The sequence below is a fragment of the Carassius auratus genome, chromosome 24 (assembly GCF_003368295.1).
Source record: "Carassius auratus strain Wakin chromosome 24, ASM336829v1, whole genome shotgun sequence".
Taxonomy (NCBI): Eukaryota; Metazoa; Chordata; class Actinopteri; order Cypriniformes; family Cyprinidae; genus Carassius; species Carassius auratus.
Window position 1 is genome coordinate 2,274,049 of NC_039266.1, and position 18,967 is coordinate 2,293,015.

Consider the following 18,967-nt stretch of genomic DNA (forward strand, 5'->3'; position numbering starts at 1 on the left):
TAACTGATGGGCGAAAAGTGAACTCTTTCTTTAATTAGCATACATCATGCACTTTTGTGATAATGCACTGCATGCATATGATTTTGCATCATGTTTTAGCATCATGTTCCTTTCCTCCCGCATTTTAAGACGTAATTGGGCCGTATTTTCAGCGCAGGGCAACATGAGAGCAGCGTTTTTCAACTTCAGTGAAAGGTTTGGATCTGACACAGTCTTGGCTCGGTCCACCTTAGCAGCTAAAGTCAACATGGCCTATATTTCACTCTCCTTCTCTTCCAGCACAGGAAGCTTCATCTGTGTGTGTGTGTGTGTGTGTGTGTGCGCGGACATGACACCCTTTTCTCTTTTGTCGCCAACAAAATAGTCCATACACTAACTTTCACAGCTTTACTGGACTTAACATAAATGCGGTCATATCAGGATTCAAATTTAGCTTGATCTTTTGAGATAAAAGAGTTTTAGTGTATTATTAAAGCAACTTTCAGATTCCAAAACATTTATGAAAGTGTTGCAAACCACTGACTTTAGACAGTTGAATACATCTGAACACATGACCATCCCTACTGCATAAGAGTCAATTGTGGATAACAGCTCATGTTTTACCACTTAATTACTGCTTTTAGTCAAAAAAAAAAAAAAAATACTAATATTTAAGTGGATCTTAGGTTTATTTTAAAAATGTATGATACGACCCCTTTAAGAGTCATTGCGTTGCCTTGAGTGTGTGTTTTGTGTCTGTTTATGCATGTGATTTTAAGCATGTCAAGAGGTCAGGGGTCATAAAATAGCAGGTGACAGCCGTAAAAGTGTAATTGTGGGAGTGTGTGTGCTTGAAGTTATTCTGTGCCATGCAACTCCCTTGCTGTAACTTTTGGGGTGTGCCTACAAACACACACACCCGGAGTGTGTCCAGTCGGAGAGCAGTGTTAAATGATTCAATCTGTTGTAGCCCTGGCACCTTATGACTCTGTACGTGTGTGTGTGTGTGTGTGTGTGTGTGTGCGTGTGCGTGTAGTGCACGAAATGTGTTTGTCAGTATTTGAACACTTCATAAAATTATTTGTGGTTTCCCTCCTGAGTTCAAAGCTGGTGATGCCTAGCGGTGAAATTTTTGTTGTCGAATGGAAAAAGATGTGTACTTATGTGTGAGATTGTGAAAGTCTGCGTGTTATTTTACACAGAACCCATGCATTTAAAAGCCCTAAACCACACACATTGTTTTCATATAAAACAATTGATAATTAATACAAACCAACCAAAGCTATATTTTTTTTTTGCATTTTTTGAATTAAAATAAACATATCTTTATTTTATGCATTTTTTTTTTTTTTTTTTACGGAAAAAGCTTTTGCCAGATTAGTTTTAAAGAACGTCTGGCAGCATTCCTGTCCCCAAAGTAAAATTACAGAAGTGTGATGCAACGCATGATGTATTACTGCACAGATTCTCTAATTATCTTCAAATTATTTTCAAATCAGCAATCAATGCGTGACCCGGTCATCATGTGTATTTTTCTGTGAGTGTGTGTGTGTGTGTGTGTGTGTGTGTGGTTAAGATCAGGTTTTGCTGTTTTAGTCAGGGCTGGGTTTGGTCCGTGTGTGTGAGGGAAGGGTCTGGTCGCAGTGGCTGCATTCTTTTACCAGGCGGTTTTCTTTCCACTCGCACATTTGTAGTCATGCATTTAACTTGTCGGCTTGCTGTATGTGACTTTTTAAGCAGTTTTAACCTTCCCAGGCATGAATGGTTCTTCAAATCTTGTGTGTTGTTGAGGAGAGCGTGCTGCTACTTTAAGTGTCAGATGCACCGTTTTCACCTGCTGGACCAGAAAACAAGTGAAAAAACCTAGACTGGGCCTGAGACTGGATAAAACAGAAATCTGTAGTTATCAACACCTCTTCACCATGTGTAAGGTCAAATCAACACTGATAACTGGTTTTCTGTGGATTAAGTTACGCTGACAGATTGCACACCTCTGACAGAGCACATCTTGTTATTGCAATCTCGAAGTCCTTAAAGGAAAATTTGTATCGAAAACGGGAGTCAGATGAGTGATATACGTGATTATTCTCTGCTGAGATACTCTGGATTAGTTTGCCCTGACCAGTTCTTCTCTCTCTTCCGTTAAAATCAACATGAAACTTAGAAAACTGTATCTATCAGGAATCGACTGGATCTTAAGAAGTGGGAGTTTTATCCAGACTGGAATCAGAGCTGAACAGTGATATTTTAGTGTTACTTATAGTTTTTATTTATTTTTACATTTACAGTTTTGATTTTTAAATGTAGTATTTTTTATACGATTTAAATATCACTGTTAGGTTTCATTTATTTTTATTTCAGTTTTTCGATTATATTTAGTTTTTTATTTATTTCCAGTTTGTAATTTTTATGGTTCTACTTAAACTTAATTCAGTTAGCTGACAAGGTTACATGTTTCATTTTAATTTAGTTTTTCATCTAGTATTTATATTTAATTTTATTTAAATATTATTTGCGTAAACCATTTTTAAAATAGTTTTAGTTAATGGTAATAACCTTTAAATCTGAAATGTATGTAGTTGCCATCTGAGCCTGTGCACTTGTGTTATGTCTCAGTTCTCATAAATTCTGTGTCATGAGTAACACACACACACACACACACACACACACAAACACATGCTCGATGCAGAAACTCGACTCTCCATATTTAGTCATTCTGTGAGAGACGTCCATTTTTCATTGTGATCCATCTCTCTTTCTTTCATTCTCTCATATATCTCATCTCTACTTTGCCGTCTTTTATCTTCAGCCACTATCTGTCTTTTTTTATTCTTCTCCCACATACCACCCCTTTCCTCAGTTCTGTCCATATTTGTCCTTTTGTGTCTCACTAAACCTTTCACCTATTTCTGTCTCATGCTCCCGTATGTGTGTGTGTGTGTGTGTGTGAAATCAGAGGGATGTGTTTTCTTTTTCTCAGAATCTGACGGATCCAACATTAAATGATGTTGTGGCATGGACACACATACACACAGTGTAAACACCAAAAGACCGCACAATCAGAATATGTGTGTATACATACAATGGGGTTCAAACGTCTCAGACCACGTTGACATTTTTTTCCCCCATTTAATTCTGGAAAATAAATAAGACTCAGAAAAATATAAAATTTACCATTTCTGTAGCTCAAACCATGAAACATGGCACTAGCAACAAGAAGCCTATGGGTTTGATTTCCAGAGAATATATATATATATATATATATATATATATATATATATATATATATATATATATATATATATATATATATGCGTGTTATGCATGTTTCTCGGTCTGTTTATGTTATAATGGTCGAGCGAGGTAGAGAAAGAGAGAGGTGGGGGTGAGAGAGTTCGACTGACGGCGTGAGGGTCAAATAATGAGCTTAATTCTCTGTTTGGTGTTTGATGATGTGTGACTGAAGAGGTGTGTATGGAGAGTGAGAGAGAGTTTGGGAGAATGTGACAGAAACAGAGGGAGAAAAGGGGCCATTCAGAGCTTATTGTGTCTTCATATAAAACATATGCTCTATAATTCATCAATCATCAAAAGCACAGGCTTCATAGAATTTAATAATACTAATGCCGGAATATACTTACCTAAAAACTTGAAAAAGGACACAAAATCGCTATAAAAATGTAATAGAATCATAGCTTTGCATTTTTGATTCAGTTAGATAACTGAATGAATGGATTGTGAACTGAATCAACTGAATCATTTTAAAGATCCAACTCAAACCAATGATTCTGACTTCTCTGATTCTCTGATTTTAAGTAAACACACTTTGTATGGTTTCAGAAAACTCGAATGGACTCTTTTGGTTGCTTTTGTGCCATTTTTGATGCTTCACTGTAATCGCATGGGAAGAGCATGCATGACACAGTAACAGGTGTGACGTGAAGCTTTCATGCATCTGAGCCAATTTCTAATCTATTTTTCAGCACAATAATAACAGTTAATTTTTCAGGCTTTTTATCTAATTCGTAAGTTGTGTATAGCATGATTTTACTGTCTTTATTTGAGGGTCCATCTGAACCGTTGCAAAGGGGCCCGAGCAGAAAGAGTCGCATTGATATTCACATCACACACATGCAGTGACAGGTCCTAAGAGAGGAGTTTTACTCTGGTTTCATGGTTCATTGCCCTTTGTAGTGCTGTAGAAGTGTGATTCGGCTCAGATACACACTAATGTCAAACTGTTTCTCATTAACTCTAAACAGCGTGCAGATCTCATCAGATTCCCTCCGGGCTGATCATATGTGCGTCGACCTGCGGATCCAAGCATCAGGAGAGTTTGAGAGTATCGAGTTTATTTCAGTGTCTGTCTGGATCATGGCACATAGGATGCGGAACGGACTTTGACTGCTGATTCCTCCAGCAATAGAGGAAGTATGCTTTCTTTGTTTTAAAACAAGATACATATCACTGTACTGTAGAAATCTTTTTCTGCTTTATGAATCTAGAAAAGCATCTGTGCACAGCAACATTAAATTAAATGTTCTCAGTAAAACCCCTGACCTCCAACTGCCCAAACTCCCCGAGAAAACATGAGGAATCTCAGCATGTTTACCAAGACAAAATTAACCCATCAAATAACATCTGCAGTGTATTTCTGCATGCACGGCTTTCCTAAAATGGCTGAAACGTCTATAAATGAGCATTTCTAAACACTTGCACAATCGTCACTATAATTGTTAAGTTGTTGCATCATCCTCCTGCGTTTGTGCTCTAGTAATTAATAATTCCTTAAATAGTGTGTTTTTGCAAAGATGTGTTCTTACTTTACTAAGTGATCAAATGCTCCACTTTAACTGCAGGCCTATAAAACAGGCGAAGAATCCCACAAATGCACATTGAAACCAGATCTAGAGACTAGAGGGTGAACACTTTTGATTTGGTTTGTGAGCAATCACTTAGCAACCCTAGCAACTGCATAGCGACACTAAAATCTAATTAGAACACCTTTGCAACCGCATAGCAATGTCCTGGCATTCACACACATCAGAGTAACATCATGGCAGTGAATTTTACAAACGATAGCAAAAAGTTCAGCTGCAAAGTATTTAAACAACTCAAATATAAAGTAGATACACATATTTTACAATAATTCACAACTCATTGATGTCCCTTTTTTAGTGTAGTATTTGATTTAGAGCTGTGAGTTTATTAATAAGTAAAAAAACAACATTTTGTCCTAAACTATCTAGCTCCTATTGAGTGACTATTGAATTTATGTTGATTACTGTATGTAACTCTCTGTCTGTTTGGTTAAATTAATTTGATTCATTTTTACATTTATTTTATTTTGTGTTTTACAGCGTATTTACTTATTTAATTTAGTTATTTTTTGTTATTTAAATGTATGATGGAATTTATAGTAATTTTTTTAATGTTTTTATTTGTAAATTTTTTTTACTAATAATTATATATATATATTTTTATTTAGTATTTTTTACATTTTAAAAAGGATAATCTCTACTTTTCACTGACTATTATAAAAAAAAATGGGTTTTAGGCCCTGTTTTTGTACCTTGTTTTCTTCAGTGCACTTGTGTTATGGTATCATTGTAATAACATCATTTTTTGAACATGCTTTCTTTGAAGTACTATATGAATATTGTTGACATTTTGTGCCTTTCCATTTCCAGACACACACTGCAGAGAGTTGGTTCTGGGAAAGTCGTCTATCTGCTGGACGTTTTCTGACCGGGTCGTCTTTCCAAGATATCACACGTACTCCAGTCTGAAGAGACGCTACAGCCATATTTGTTTATTTGACTTCCCCCTCTCTCTGCCATCCATCTGGATACGTTTCTTCCCTTCCCCATCCCACATTCATCATTCCCTCTCGTGACATCATGCAGAGTTTTCAGAACTTGCTTTCTCTGCTTACTCTGTTTCATACGCTTCCCTGGGCCTCCAGTCACAGTCCGAACCCATTCGCCGGGCCTCAAGTGACGCCGACGGACCCCTGCTATGATGAGACGGGCGCCGCCCGCCGATGTATCCCAGAGTTCATCAATGCAGCATTCGGCCAGGAGGTCAGCGTATCAAGTGTATGCGGCCGGCCGCCGTCTCGCTCCTGTAGTTTAGTGGAACGTGACGACCGTCCCGCTGTGCGCGCATGTCAGGTCTGCGACGCATCAGACCCTCGCAACGCACACCCTGCCTCCTACCTCACTGACCTAAACTCCGCCCACAACCTCACCTGCTGGCAGTCTGAGAACCTGCAGGGCTCGCCTCTCAATGTGACACTCACGCTGTCGCTCGGGAAGAAGTTTGAGATCACGTACGTCAGCCTGCAGTTCTGTTCCCCGCGGCCCGAGTCCCTGGCCATCTATAAAAGCATGGATTATGGGCGCACTTGGTCACCTTACCAGTTCTACTCGTCGCAGTGCCGTCGCATGTACAACCGACCCAACAAAGCAACGATCACCAAGCAGAACGAGCAGGAAGCTTTATGCACAGATGGACACACCGATCTCTACCCACTTTCTGGTGGCCTTATCGCTTTTAGCACATTAGACGGACGCCCTTCAGGCAAGGACTTCGACTCAAGCCCTGTTCTGCAGGACTGGGTGACTGTCACTGACATTCGAGTGGTCTTCAGTCGCCCGCAGCACCTTAGAGCACTGCCCATGTCAGGACGTGAGAGCGAAGACCCACTCGGGCCACCTGGAGCGCTGCCTACTTATTACTACGCGGTTGGCGACTTTCAAGTGGGCGGGAGGTGTAAATGTAGTGGCCACGCATCCAGGTGCATGCGAGAGAAGGACGGGAAACTGTTGTGTGAATGCAAACACAACACAGAGGGTCCAGAGTGTGACCGCTGCAAACCATTTCACTACGACCGGCCCTGGCAACGCGCAACAGCGAAAGAAGCCAATGAGTGTTTGCGTAAGTTGCACACAGACCACTTTGTTTCATTTGGGGTGTGACGATAAATAGACTCTGAATTAATCGCAATTCTCTCTATAATTGATTCTCAGCTTAGTTTTTTACAGGAGATGGCAATGCGTGCTTTAGAAACAGCTGTACTCTGCTTGATTTAGGTTCCTTAAACACGTCACTTGAACCTAAAATTATTATTCATAAAGTTTTTAAAGGTTGAAGCAAATTGCAAGTGTGTTTACATTGGGTTGTTTACATGAATCTCGCATCATAAAAGCATAAAAGCTCAAGTGCATTTAACCACTTACATTACTCAGCCGAACGCACAAGTGCTCTTCTTCGTGAACATTTGAGTGTGCAGTTAAAAACTAGCCTAGAACGCCATCTGCTGTTAAAATCTAAGCTCAGAATCAATTCCTGAGAATCGCAATGCATTCGGAAAATCGCTGAATCGATCCATGAATCGATTTATCATCGCACCCCTTGTTCTCATTAAAATTTGGTAGTTGTTCAGTCTTCGTTAGCTGTTCCAGATTTACTTACAGCTTGTACCATCACAAAACCTCTTCTGCCGTTAAAACACTACTTTCAAGATTATTAAAGTCACGCAGTTAAAAATTAGCATTAAAAAGGCATGGACACAGTCACTTTTGCGACTGATCTTATTGCATATGCATTTACAGTAGTTTCCCTTACAGTTGCAAAATTTATAGGAGGAGAGTATTTAAATAAATCTTGGAATGTGATTTACCGAGATTTGCTGTAGTCAGTTTGCTGGTATTTGTCTTATTATTTAAAGACCAAAAAGCATGTCTTTACCCATTTGTTTTTGACATGGATGCGAGTCTTGATCATTTGTGCTGCTCTCTGTAAATTGTGCTGGTCATTATAGAAATGCATTGGGTGTATCTTGAATCACCTCTAGATCATCTGTAGAACTTGCTCGGTGCTCTTATGACATCGTGCTCTCACACTATTTTGTCTTGTTTTGTAAATCTGGCCCCTAGTGAGCTTCCTTGCTAACTGTTGCCTTCATAGGTGTCCTGAAGTCCCATTTGCACCAAGATAACTACACTTATCAAGTTTTAATAATAATTCCTATTCTATGAGAATAACAAAGTTCACACCACAACTGAGGAACAATTCAGAACGATTTTTCAAGTTGATCAATTATAAAACATTGACAGTCAATCAGAATCCACCCAAATCAAGAGCATAAGCATTTAATGTTGCAGATGACAAAATGCCAATGCTTGCTTATAATAAACAGATTGTTATCACTCATTGGCATTGACAATGAAATAATATCGGATTCTTAATAATTATCTTTCTTATTGTGAATAGGCCTTATTTGCCAATGATTTGTACCACTCATCTGGACGTCTCAGCTATGCTACCATCAAATCAATTGTGATGGACACTTGTGGAGAACTGGTATGGTATGTCCTGGATGGTAGAACTTTGCCAAACTATTTATGCAAATTCACAACATATACAAATCTTGACTAAAATAGGCAAAAAAAATTATTACCTTTTAATTACAGTATATGTCGGAATTGAATGAAACGTTATGCTAAATATCACAAAATGTCGCTTGGCCAAACAAATTACAAAAAAAAAAAAAAAAAACAAGACTGGAAATTACCATTTCTCTACCATTACAATACCATTTCTCTCGATCTGTCTGCCATGTTGAATGGACTTTTTCACTGGAGTTTGTTGCAGTGTTTTCTGGAATTGGCTTTTTTGTGAAAGATGAATCAAAATAATATCGAAAGCAGCATATTTACGCTGCTAAGTTAGGTAGACATCTCCCTACATTTTAGAACAGTGCTGCAGTGTGGTGTTACGAAATGATCTCTTGGCAAAATCGTGAAGGCTAATTCTCATCACATCTCACATCTGAACGTGATTTATGAGTTTAACTTAGCCTGTATTGGTATTAATGCTGGATACATTCCATTGAATACATACAGACTGACACTCGAGTGCAGAGCAGAGATTTGTGTTTGTGTATGTCTGTCTTGCAGTATGTTAATCTTTACATAAACCTCTTCTCTTAGCCTGTGTCTGAACAGCCCACGCTCAGAGCCCAACGCTCCTGACAGCAATGAGAGCTCTAGGCCTATTTCACACGTGTGCGAAAGCAGCGTTTATTTATTTTGGCGGCCATATTATCACAGAATTTACACCGGCTGCTGCAGAAGCACCCAAAAATACTCTCACTCTGCAAAAAAAAAGTTTTAAATGCACCTTTGAATTTTTTTTTTTCTTTTGCTACATAGAGTTTTGTAAAGCAATACAAATACTTTATATTTATGAATTTGAATTGGACTTTAATACTACAGTTTGTCACAAATAAATAAATAAATATTGTTAAAAAAAATTTGTTTATTGTACAAACCAACGTTTGGTCAAGAATTATATAACCCCCATGGTGTGACAGCTTAGTTTAGGCTAAATATGTAATTACACTTTCTGGGATAAGTTCAATTTTTAAATGCACATTTTAGTTTAGTTAAGTTTATTACTCTAAACTGTTTGTTTTCACACCATCCATCCATCTATCTATCTATGTACAGTTTTTGGGTACTGTTTTGTACTATATTTTATTTTATTTTATTTTATTTTATTTTATGTTTTAAAGATGCATATACTTGATGGCTCTAATTCTTGTATTCAGCGTCTATTTGTGGATATACAACTATCCATATGTTAAAGATCAGTAGCAGCTGCAGATATTTATCTCATCTTATCTGAAGGCAGTATAATTGCTGAACGAAAAATTAGCCAAATGGTGTAAATGTAATAATTTTTGTGTCAGGAAAGATATATTGTGCCCAAATGCTCCAGTTGGGCAGTCCTGACACTCCATTAGTATCACTAATGTCTCCCATAAATCTCTCTGCCTCGTCTAATTCTTCCTGTCCACTCTGTCTTTTTCCCATGTGCTTCTCTACCGGTTTCAGACCGTTTATTTTTCTTTCGTTTGATTGGCAGCGCCCTGTGTTTGTCTCCTCTCACCTCTGGCTCTCTCTCTCCTTCTGCCATCTGCTGTGGTTTGGTGGCCCCGTCTCTGACTGACCCCACTACACGCTCCACTCCCTCGTTTTCTCGCCTCGACACACGCCAAGGACTCCTGCCGATTTGGTGCCCGACCTGGCAGTGGTTGAGTGTGATCTCGTTAAAATCATCCCGCCATTCAGCTGAGAGAACAAGGACAAAGAGATTAGCAGAGTTACAGCAGACTAATGAGCTGCCGACCACAAACAGAGGCGCTGATGCTCAAATCAAACAGTTTGACTGGAGAACATGTCGAAACTTTTGCTGTTGCTATGCAGTTGCTAGGGTGTTCTGGGTGGCTGTTAGGGTGTTGCTGTGTGGTTGCTGGGGTGTTCTATGTGAGTGTTAGTGTGTTGTTATGCGGTTGCTGGGGTGTTCTAGGTGAGTGTTAATGTGTTGCTATGCTGTTGCTGGGGTGTTCTCGGTGAGTGTTAATGTGTTTCTATGCGGTTGCTGGGGTGTTCTAGGTGAGTGTTAGTGTGTTGCTACGATGTTGTTGGGGTGTTCTAGGTGAGTGTTAATGTGTTGCTATGCTGTTGCTGGGGTGTTCTAGGTGAGTATTAGTGTGTTGCTATGCTGTTGTTGGGGTGTTCTAGGTGAGTGTTAGTGTGTTGCTACGCTGTTGTTGGGGTGTTCTAGGTGAGTGTTAGTGTGTTGCTACGCTGTTGCTGGGGTGTTCTAGGTGAGTGTTAGTGTGTTGCTACGCTGTTGCTGGGGTGTTCTAGGTGAGTGTTAGTGTGTTTCTATGCTGTTGCTGGGGTGTTCTAGGTGAGTGTTAGTGTGTTGCTATGCTGTTGCTGGGGTGTTCTAGGTGAGTGTTACTGTGTTGCTACGCGGTTGCTGGGGTGTTCTAGGTGAGTGTTAGTGTGTTGCTACGCTGTTGCTGGGGTGTTCTAGGTGAGTGTTAGTGTGTTGCTACGCTGTTGCTGGGGTGTTCTAGGTGAGTGTTAGTGTGTTACTTTTCTGTTGCTGGGGTGTTCTAGGTGAGTGTTACTGTGTTGCTATGCGGTTGCTGGGGTGTTCTAGGTGAGTGTTAGTGTGTTGCTATGCTGTTGCTGGGGTGTTCTAGGTGAGTGTTAGTGTGTTGCTATGCGGTTGCTGGGGTGTTCTAGGTGAGTGTTAGTGTGTTGCTATGCTGTTGCTGTGGTGTTCTAGGTGAGTGTTAGTGTGTTGCTACGCTGTTGTTGGGGTGTTCTAGGTGAGTGTTAGTGTGTTGCTATGCTGTTGCTGTGGTGTTCTAGGTGAGTGTTAGTGTGTTGCTACGCTGTTGTTGGGGTGTTCTAGGTGAGTGTTAGTGTGTTGCTACGATGTTGTTGGGGTGTTCTAGGTGAGTGTAAGTGTGTTGCTATACTGTTGCTGGGGTGTTCTAGGTGAGTGTTAGTGTGTTGCTACGCTGTTGCTGGGGTGTTCTAGGTGAGTGTTAGTGTGTTGCTACGCTGTTGCTGGGGTGTTCTAGGTGAGTGTTAGTGTGTTGCTACGCTGTTGTTGGGGTGTTCTAGGTGAGTGTTAGTGTGTTGCTACAAGTTGTTGGGGTGTTCTAGGTGAGTGTTAGTGTGTTGCTACGCTGTTGCTGGGGTGTTCTAGGTGAGTGTAAGTGTGTTGCTATACTGTTGCTGGGGTGTTCTAGGTGAGTGTTCGTGTGTTGCTACGCTGTTGCTGGGGTGTTCTAGGTGAGTGTTAGTGTGTTGCTACGCTGTTGTTGGGGTGTTCTAGGTGAGTGTTAGTGTGTTGCTACAATGTTGTTGGGGTGTTCTAGGTGAGTGTAAGTGTGTTGCTATACTGTTGCTGGGGTGTTCTAGGTGAGTGTAAGTGTGTTGCTATACTGTTGCTGGGGTGTTCTAGGTGAGTTTTAGTGTGTTGCTACGTAGTTGCTGGGGTGTTCTTGGTGAGTGTAAGTGTGTTGCTATACTGTTGCTGGGGTGTTCTAGGTGAGTGTAAGTGTGTTGCTATACTGTTGCTGGGGTGTTCTAGGTGAGTGTTAGTGTGTTGCTACGCTGTTGCTGGGGTGTTCTTGGTGAGTGTAAGTGTGTTGCTATGCTGTTGCTGGGGTGTTCTAGGTGAGTGTCAGTGTGTTGCTATGCTGTTGTTGGGGTGTTCTAGGTGAGTGTTAATGTGTTTCTATGCGGTTGCTGGGGTGTTCTAGGTGAGTTTTATTGTGTTGCTATGCTGTTGCTGGGGTGCTCTAGGTGAGTGTTACTGTGTTGCTATGCTGTTGTTGCTTGGGTGTTCTAGGTGAGTGTTAATGTGTTGCTATGCTGTTGCTGGGGTGCTCTAGGTGAGTGTAAGTGTGTTGCTACGATGTTGTTGGGGTGTTCTAGGTGAGTGTTAGTGTGTTGCTACGATGTTGTTGGGGTGTTCTAGGTGAGTGTAAGTGTGTTGCTATACTGTTGTTGGGGTGTTCTAGGTGAGTGTTAATGTGTTGCTATGCTGTTGCTGGGGTGCTCTAGGTGAGTGTTAGTGTGTTGCTACGATGTTGTTGGGGTGTTCTAGGTGAGTGTAAGTGTGTTGCTATACTGTTGCTGGGGTGTTCTAGGTGAGTGTTAGTGTGTTGCTACGCTGTTGCTGGGGTGTTCTTGGTGAGTGTAAGTGTGTTGCTATACTGTTGCTGGGGTGTTCTAGGTGAGTTTTAGTGTGTTGCTACGTAGTTGCTGGGGTGTTCTTGGTGAGTGTAAGTGTGTTGCTATGCTGTTGCTGGGGTGTTCTAGGTGAGTGTTAGTGTGTTGCTACGCTGTTGCTGGGGTGTTCTTGGTGAGTGTAAGTGTGTTGCTATGCTGTTGCTGGGGTGTTCTAGGTGAGTGTCAGTGTGTTGCTATGCTGTTGTTGGGGTGTTCTAGGTGAGTGTTAATGTGTTTCTATGCGGTTGCTGGGGTGTTCTAGTTGAGTTTTATTGTGTTGCTATGCTGTTGCTGGGGTGCTCTAGGTGAGTGTTAATGTGTTTCTATGCGGTTGCTGGGGTGTTCTAGGCTAGTGTTACTGTGTTGCTATGCTGTTGCTGGGGTGTTCTAGGTGAGTGTTAAGGGGGTCGCACACCGGACGAGAAGCGCAGCGCCGCATCGCGCCAAGTCTTTAAAATTCGAACACATTATTCTCTATGAGTGTACACACACCGGCGGCGCCATTCGCCGTCTGTCCGCAGTGCCCAGCTACGACTCAGAACACTGTTCAAATTTCTGCCACGCCACAGAGTGCCAACTGCATAGTTTTATATTAAAAAACCCAGATGTTATAAACTGAAACTTAAAATAAAATACAGTACATTTGTTTCATTCAAATAAAACATTACAAAGTGTTTGGTTACGTTTTCAATCAGGCTGCACAGTTGCCTAGACAACAGATACAACAAAACAGACTTATTATAACACAGATTCTTTTCATTAATTAACGTTCAAAACTCAGCTTTTATCAATTAAAATCATATATTTAAAATAATAATAATAGATGAAGTTAAATCTCTCCCATCTTGCTGCGAAATTGAGCTCACGCATATAGAATGTGCGCATCCGGTGTGCGATACCTCGAGTTGTCCTACATGTGGCGAGACGCGACGCAGCGCTTCTCGTCCGGTGTGCGACCGCCTTTAATGTGTTGCTATGCGGTTGCTGGAGTGTTCTGAATGGCTGTTAGTACGTTGCTATGGGGTTGCTGGGGTGCTCAGTATTGTTAGTGTTAGCTATGCAGTTTCTAAGATGTTCTAAATGGTAGTTAGTGTATCCTGCCAGGGTATTATGAGATGCTGGTAATGAGTTGCTATGCGGTTTCAGGGGTGTTCTAAGTGCTTGATAGTGTTTTGATATGCAGTTACTAATGATTCCTAAGTGGTTGTTAGTTAGTTGCTATGCGGTTGCTAGGTTAATATAATAAAGTGTGTAAGTATGTTTGTATATGCCAGTCACGGCCACCTGCACAGGACACTGGAAGTATGAGTACTAACCATATCCTCATTAAACACACACACAAGCCCACTTTTACTGCCTTGGATTTCCTATACGTCACAAACCAAAACATGCTGCTTCCGAGGGAAAAAAAACGCCACACAGAGCGTTAATGATATAAAGCTGTGACACTGTAGAGAAACCCTGTAGAGATATGTTTATCTTCCTGTTTATTTGTTAGTCTGCCAGTGATTATGTGTTTTGTAACTAGCTTGTCATTTTGTTTCTTTGCGTGCTACAATTCAAAGGACACATTTGTCGAAGAACTTGTTAAAAAAATTGTTCGTGTTCTTGTAAAACCAAAGCCATCTAGAAATCGGGACTGGATTTCTATATTTCCTGTTCACTCCAGCAGTTTCTAAACAGTCTGAAAGATGCCTGTAAACTAAAAATGCTAAATGCCACCTTTTAGGTTTTGCTTGTCTAAACACATGTAAGCAATTAAGTAAATTAATAAATAAAAGCACTCTCAGCGCCCTATTACTCCGTTTTATGTTAGCATAAGTATCGTGACATTTCAAAACAAATATAAAGCTTATAAAATGTAGCATTTAGTCAGAGATCTCCAGCATGAAATAGCGGCGGCGTGTCTGTAACTCATCAACGTCGCCAGTCTTGCGCTATCGTCCTGTGCCAAACCTTCAGAGAAGAAACATCCAGCTGTTGCCTGTTTCTGGGAGTTTCGAAGTGAGTCACTCTTCAGCAAGTGAAATGCCTGTTTAGTTGAATAGAAGTTTAAAAGATTAAAAACATGTCCGCCAAGGGCCGAGATTGACTTGACTAATCGAACATTTGCCTCTTTTTTTGGTTGTTTTGAATCACCATCCTGTTGTGTTTTTGAAGGGCCTGCCAACAAACCTGGCAGGATTTGTACAGAGTTCTGGAGTTCTTGTTAATCATTTCACTGACAGTTGTTTTATTTTTTATGATATGTCCTTTTTTTCTCATATAGCAATAGGAAGATTTTAGTGAATTGGTTCATTCAGAAATTTTATGCAGTTCACTTTTTGCAAACCACTTGAAGAACATGAACACTTGCTCAGATAATCATTCGAATTAACCGATTAAAAGATTTACTAATTCATGTTGAATACATTTTACACATTACACAAAATGTAAATGTATTTGTGTATGCTCTTACCCTAATAGAGATTCTCATTGTTTTTGTGCAACAAAATACTGTTGTGTGTGCAAAAAAAAAAAAAAAAAAAACACACACACACAAAAAAAAAACATTTGGCTATACTGAGTAGTTAGCCATTTGTTTTCTAGTAGCTTGTTTGTAATTTAAATTATGAGTTGCTTGTAGCTCGACCAGCTACAGTTTCAAAGCAGCTTCACTGCCAAACTGCTGTTTTGACTACACCCAACTCTTCTGTTATGACTTTTCCCAATTTTCCTAATTCTTTTGGAATCTAAAAACACTCGCTTTTCTCTCACAAGCTGAAAACAAAAGATTTGACCGGAGACGTGAGACTTCACGACTCTTTCATGTGTGAACAATCTACGCAACAGGAAACGCCTAATCAATTAGAAACACCTGTGAGCCAAATGTTCTGATATTTATGCTCACATAAAACCAGGGATGGAATTTTAAATGTGCTGTTATTCCTAGTTGATAAAACATATGTGTGTTAAAACGCACAGGTGATGTTCTGTGGAAGGTGTTATTGGTGTTTTTTATTAGTAGCGTTCACTAAGACAAGCATCACCATCACTTTTTCTCATACTTCAGGTTAGTAATTTAAAGAAACACGTAATCTTAAAAACATAATTTATCCCCACCTCCCTCTTAAATTCTGTAATTTATTCACCATCAAGTTGTTCCAAACCTGTATAATTGTATTTCATCTTTACAACACAAAATAAGATACTTTGAAGAATGTGGGTATCCAATCAGTTTATGATCCCCATTGGTATTTTGAAAGTTAGTGGGGAGCCGCAATTAGTAACAGCAGTTAGTATTTTTATATTGCTTAATTGTACAGCAATATTAGTTTAATTATGGCTAGTTTGTACAGTTAATTAATCATATTAATTTAGACATCATGTAGAGTTAAACATGTCTGTGTTCAAATTTATCACAACATTAACTGTAAGATGTATGGGGTTTAAAGAAATGTGTTTTTGGGTGTAGTTCTGTGCATACCTGTAGTGCACGCTCCATCAAACTAAAGTTTCTGCTCTACATAAATGAATTTGGAGCTCTGGGTTTGCTCTAACCTCAGGTTAATAGGTTTGAGTGCTTTCAGCTGTGTTTGGAAAGCTCTTGTAATAGAGGAAGGGTGCCATTGAGAAAGACCCTTGGAACAACTTTAGATTAAGTACCACGCTCAAGGCACAAACGTAGAGCTGGGAGATATCAGCCAACCTGCGCTCGATTCTAAAGCCTTTCCGCTCAAATCAGAGCCCATCTGGAAACACCCTAGAAAGTGCTCATATTTAGACCGTATGCTTTAATAATTCTGTCTCTGTCTTGTGCGTGTGTGAGACTGCGTAGCACTTAATTTGGGTGTGAATATGTGTGCTCTTTTTGTCACGCTTTTGGAATTTCATTTGGAGAAATGCACACACCCTTACAGCGCTCGCGCACACACACATCGCCTGCAGACGTTTATCGAGTTGAATTTGCTGTAATCTCACCCTGTTGACTTTAACCCAGAAACCCCCTGAAACTGCACCCCCTTTTCATCACACACACACACACACACACACACACACACACGCACACACACACACAGAGCAGCAGATGGTGTGTGTGAGGGAATGGCCCAAGCAGGTTTCATTAACCACAGAATTCCATACAAATTGGTCCTGTAATAACACACACACATACACAAACATGGACAAAGTCAAACACTGAAATGGAACAGGTAGGAATTTAAAATCATAAAATGAAAAAGATAAAGCCTTTTAGAGCAAATATTTGAATATTTAAAGGAATTTTTTATATACTGTATAAATATATAAGTGTATATATATATATATATATATATATATATATATATATATATATATATATATATATACACGTGTAGATATATGGCCTTTTTTGTCTTAATAGAATTCTTGAGTTTCATGTTTAATGATTCATTATTTTTTTGCTTTGTAGTTTCACCAGAAAAAAGAGATAAAATGCAAACAAAAATTTGTAGGGATCTAAAGCTTCTCCTGCAGACTGTAAAATCCTTTTAATTATATTGTATGTCTCAAGCAATCATCTTTTTGAGAAAACACCATATGCACATATGTGTGATATGTAACTTCCATCAATGACATGTTCACCCTGTCTTTCTTTATAGCTTGCAATTGTAACCTGCACGCGCGGCGCTGTCGCTTTAACATGGAGTTGTATAAGCTGTCGGGCCGTAAGAGTGGAGGAGTGTGTATGAATTGCAGACACAATACCGCAGGACGCCATTGCCATTACTGCAAAGAGGGATTCTACAGAGATATGGGCAAACCCATCACACACCGCAGAGCCTGCAAAGGTACGACACTCTTCATTCTTTCACTTTTCAGTCTATAGTGAAGATATTTATGGAAGCCTGTTTCCGCAAATCTGGAGTTGAAATCAGAATTTGGTGATAGTCACCATTGTGAAATATAAACTTGCATTTGCAAAACAAAGTTCTAATTGCGAAATATAAACTCTAATTCTGAGAAAAAAGGTCAGAGTGGCCAGTAGCGAGATATAAACTCGGAATTCTGAGAAATAGTCCCCATTGTGAGATATAAACTCGCAATTGTGAGAATTTTTTTTATTGCAGGATAGCTATAGACTTGCAATTCTGGGAAAAAAGGCAGAATTCCCAATGGCGAGATATAAACTTGGAATTGAGAGAAAAACGTTTGAAATGCGGGATATAAACTCCTAATTCTGTGGAAAAAAGGCAGAATTCCAATGGTGAGATATAAACTCGGAATTCTGAGAAATAGTCCCCATTGTGAGATATAAACTCACAATTACAAAACAAAGTTCGAATTGCGTGCGAGAAATGAACCTAGAATTCTGAGAAAAAAGTCAAAAAGGTGAAATATATAATCTCACAATTGTGAGAAATAAAGTCGCAATATCTGAATTGCGAGTTTTAAACTTACAATTCTAAGATATAAAGTCACAATTCTGAGAAATACAGTTGCATTTGCGAGAAACTAAACTCTATAAGTATATATCTGAATAAATATGAATATATATGAATTTATATCTCACAATTCTGACTTTATAACATGCAATTACGATTTTATATCCTGTAATTCTGACGAGTTGTAATATAAAAGTCGCCTTTTTTTATTCAGTTGCAGACACATGCATTCATAAATATTTTTCTTTATCTTCAAAAATCTATTTTTGTTTACATTTTTTCACCTCTAAACTCCAGTAAGTCAAAATTGTGTTTAATTACTTCAAAGTGTTTGCAAGGTCAGCCTCAGCTGTGACATTCAGTGCCCCTAGTGGCAGCATGCTGAATTACAAAATTTATGACTGTTTCCAAACAGATTTTCCCTTCCACTATAAAGACAGGAAGTCCCATCCCAAACAATTTGGGAACGCTCAAATAAACAGGACAATGTTTCTTATTAGTTAACGTGTAATGGGCCGCTGTCAGGTCATTTTTTTGCTGTTTATAGAACCGAGAGCTGCCACAGAGACAAGTATACAAATAATTTGAAGAACTTTGAAATTCAAGTGTGATTTCTGAGGCCATCTGTCAAGTTACAGCGACATGTTATGTGTTGTGTTCCAAAAAATCACTTACAGCTGTTTAAAGTACTTACACAAGCCTCTATAAATGATGGTATTGAGCAACATGGCGATTTTTGGATAATAAGTACATTTATGTATTATTTTTGGGCAGAGTTGTTCAGGTAGTGTGTTCATGAGTTTATGAAAGGCTAATAAAGAATTAAATCATAAAAATGTATCACTAACATAAAACAAATATTTATAATACAGAAAATAAAAACAATCAACTATCAGATATTTTATTTGTTTACATGAAAGCCATTTGACCGTTAACTGATACCAGAGAACCGTGAACATGCAAATGTGTTGATCA

At 39.3% G+C, this 18,967-nt stretch overlaps 1 protein-coding gene across 2 annotated transcripts in view; it reads left to right on the plus strand.

Annotated features, from left to right (window-relative positions):
* The window catches only part of LOC113041992 (netrin-3-like), a 31,832-nt gene that overhangs the window by 2,409 nt on the left and 10,456 nt on the right, over positions 1-18,967 (plus strand). For both annotated transcript variants that reach the window (XM_026200590.1, XM_026200591.1), the window contains 3 exons: positions 4,242-4,410; positions 5,670-6,918; positions 17,210-17,398. In XM_026200590.1, coding sequence (XP_026056375.1) covers positions 5,880-6,918; positions 17,210-17,398 — 1,228 coding nt within the window. In that variant the 5' untranslated portion in view covers positions 4,242-4,410; positions 5,670-5,879. The remainder of the gene's footprint in view (positions 1-4,241; positions 4,411-5,669; positions 6,919-17,209; positions 17,399-18,967) is intronic.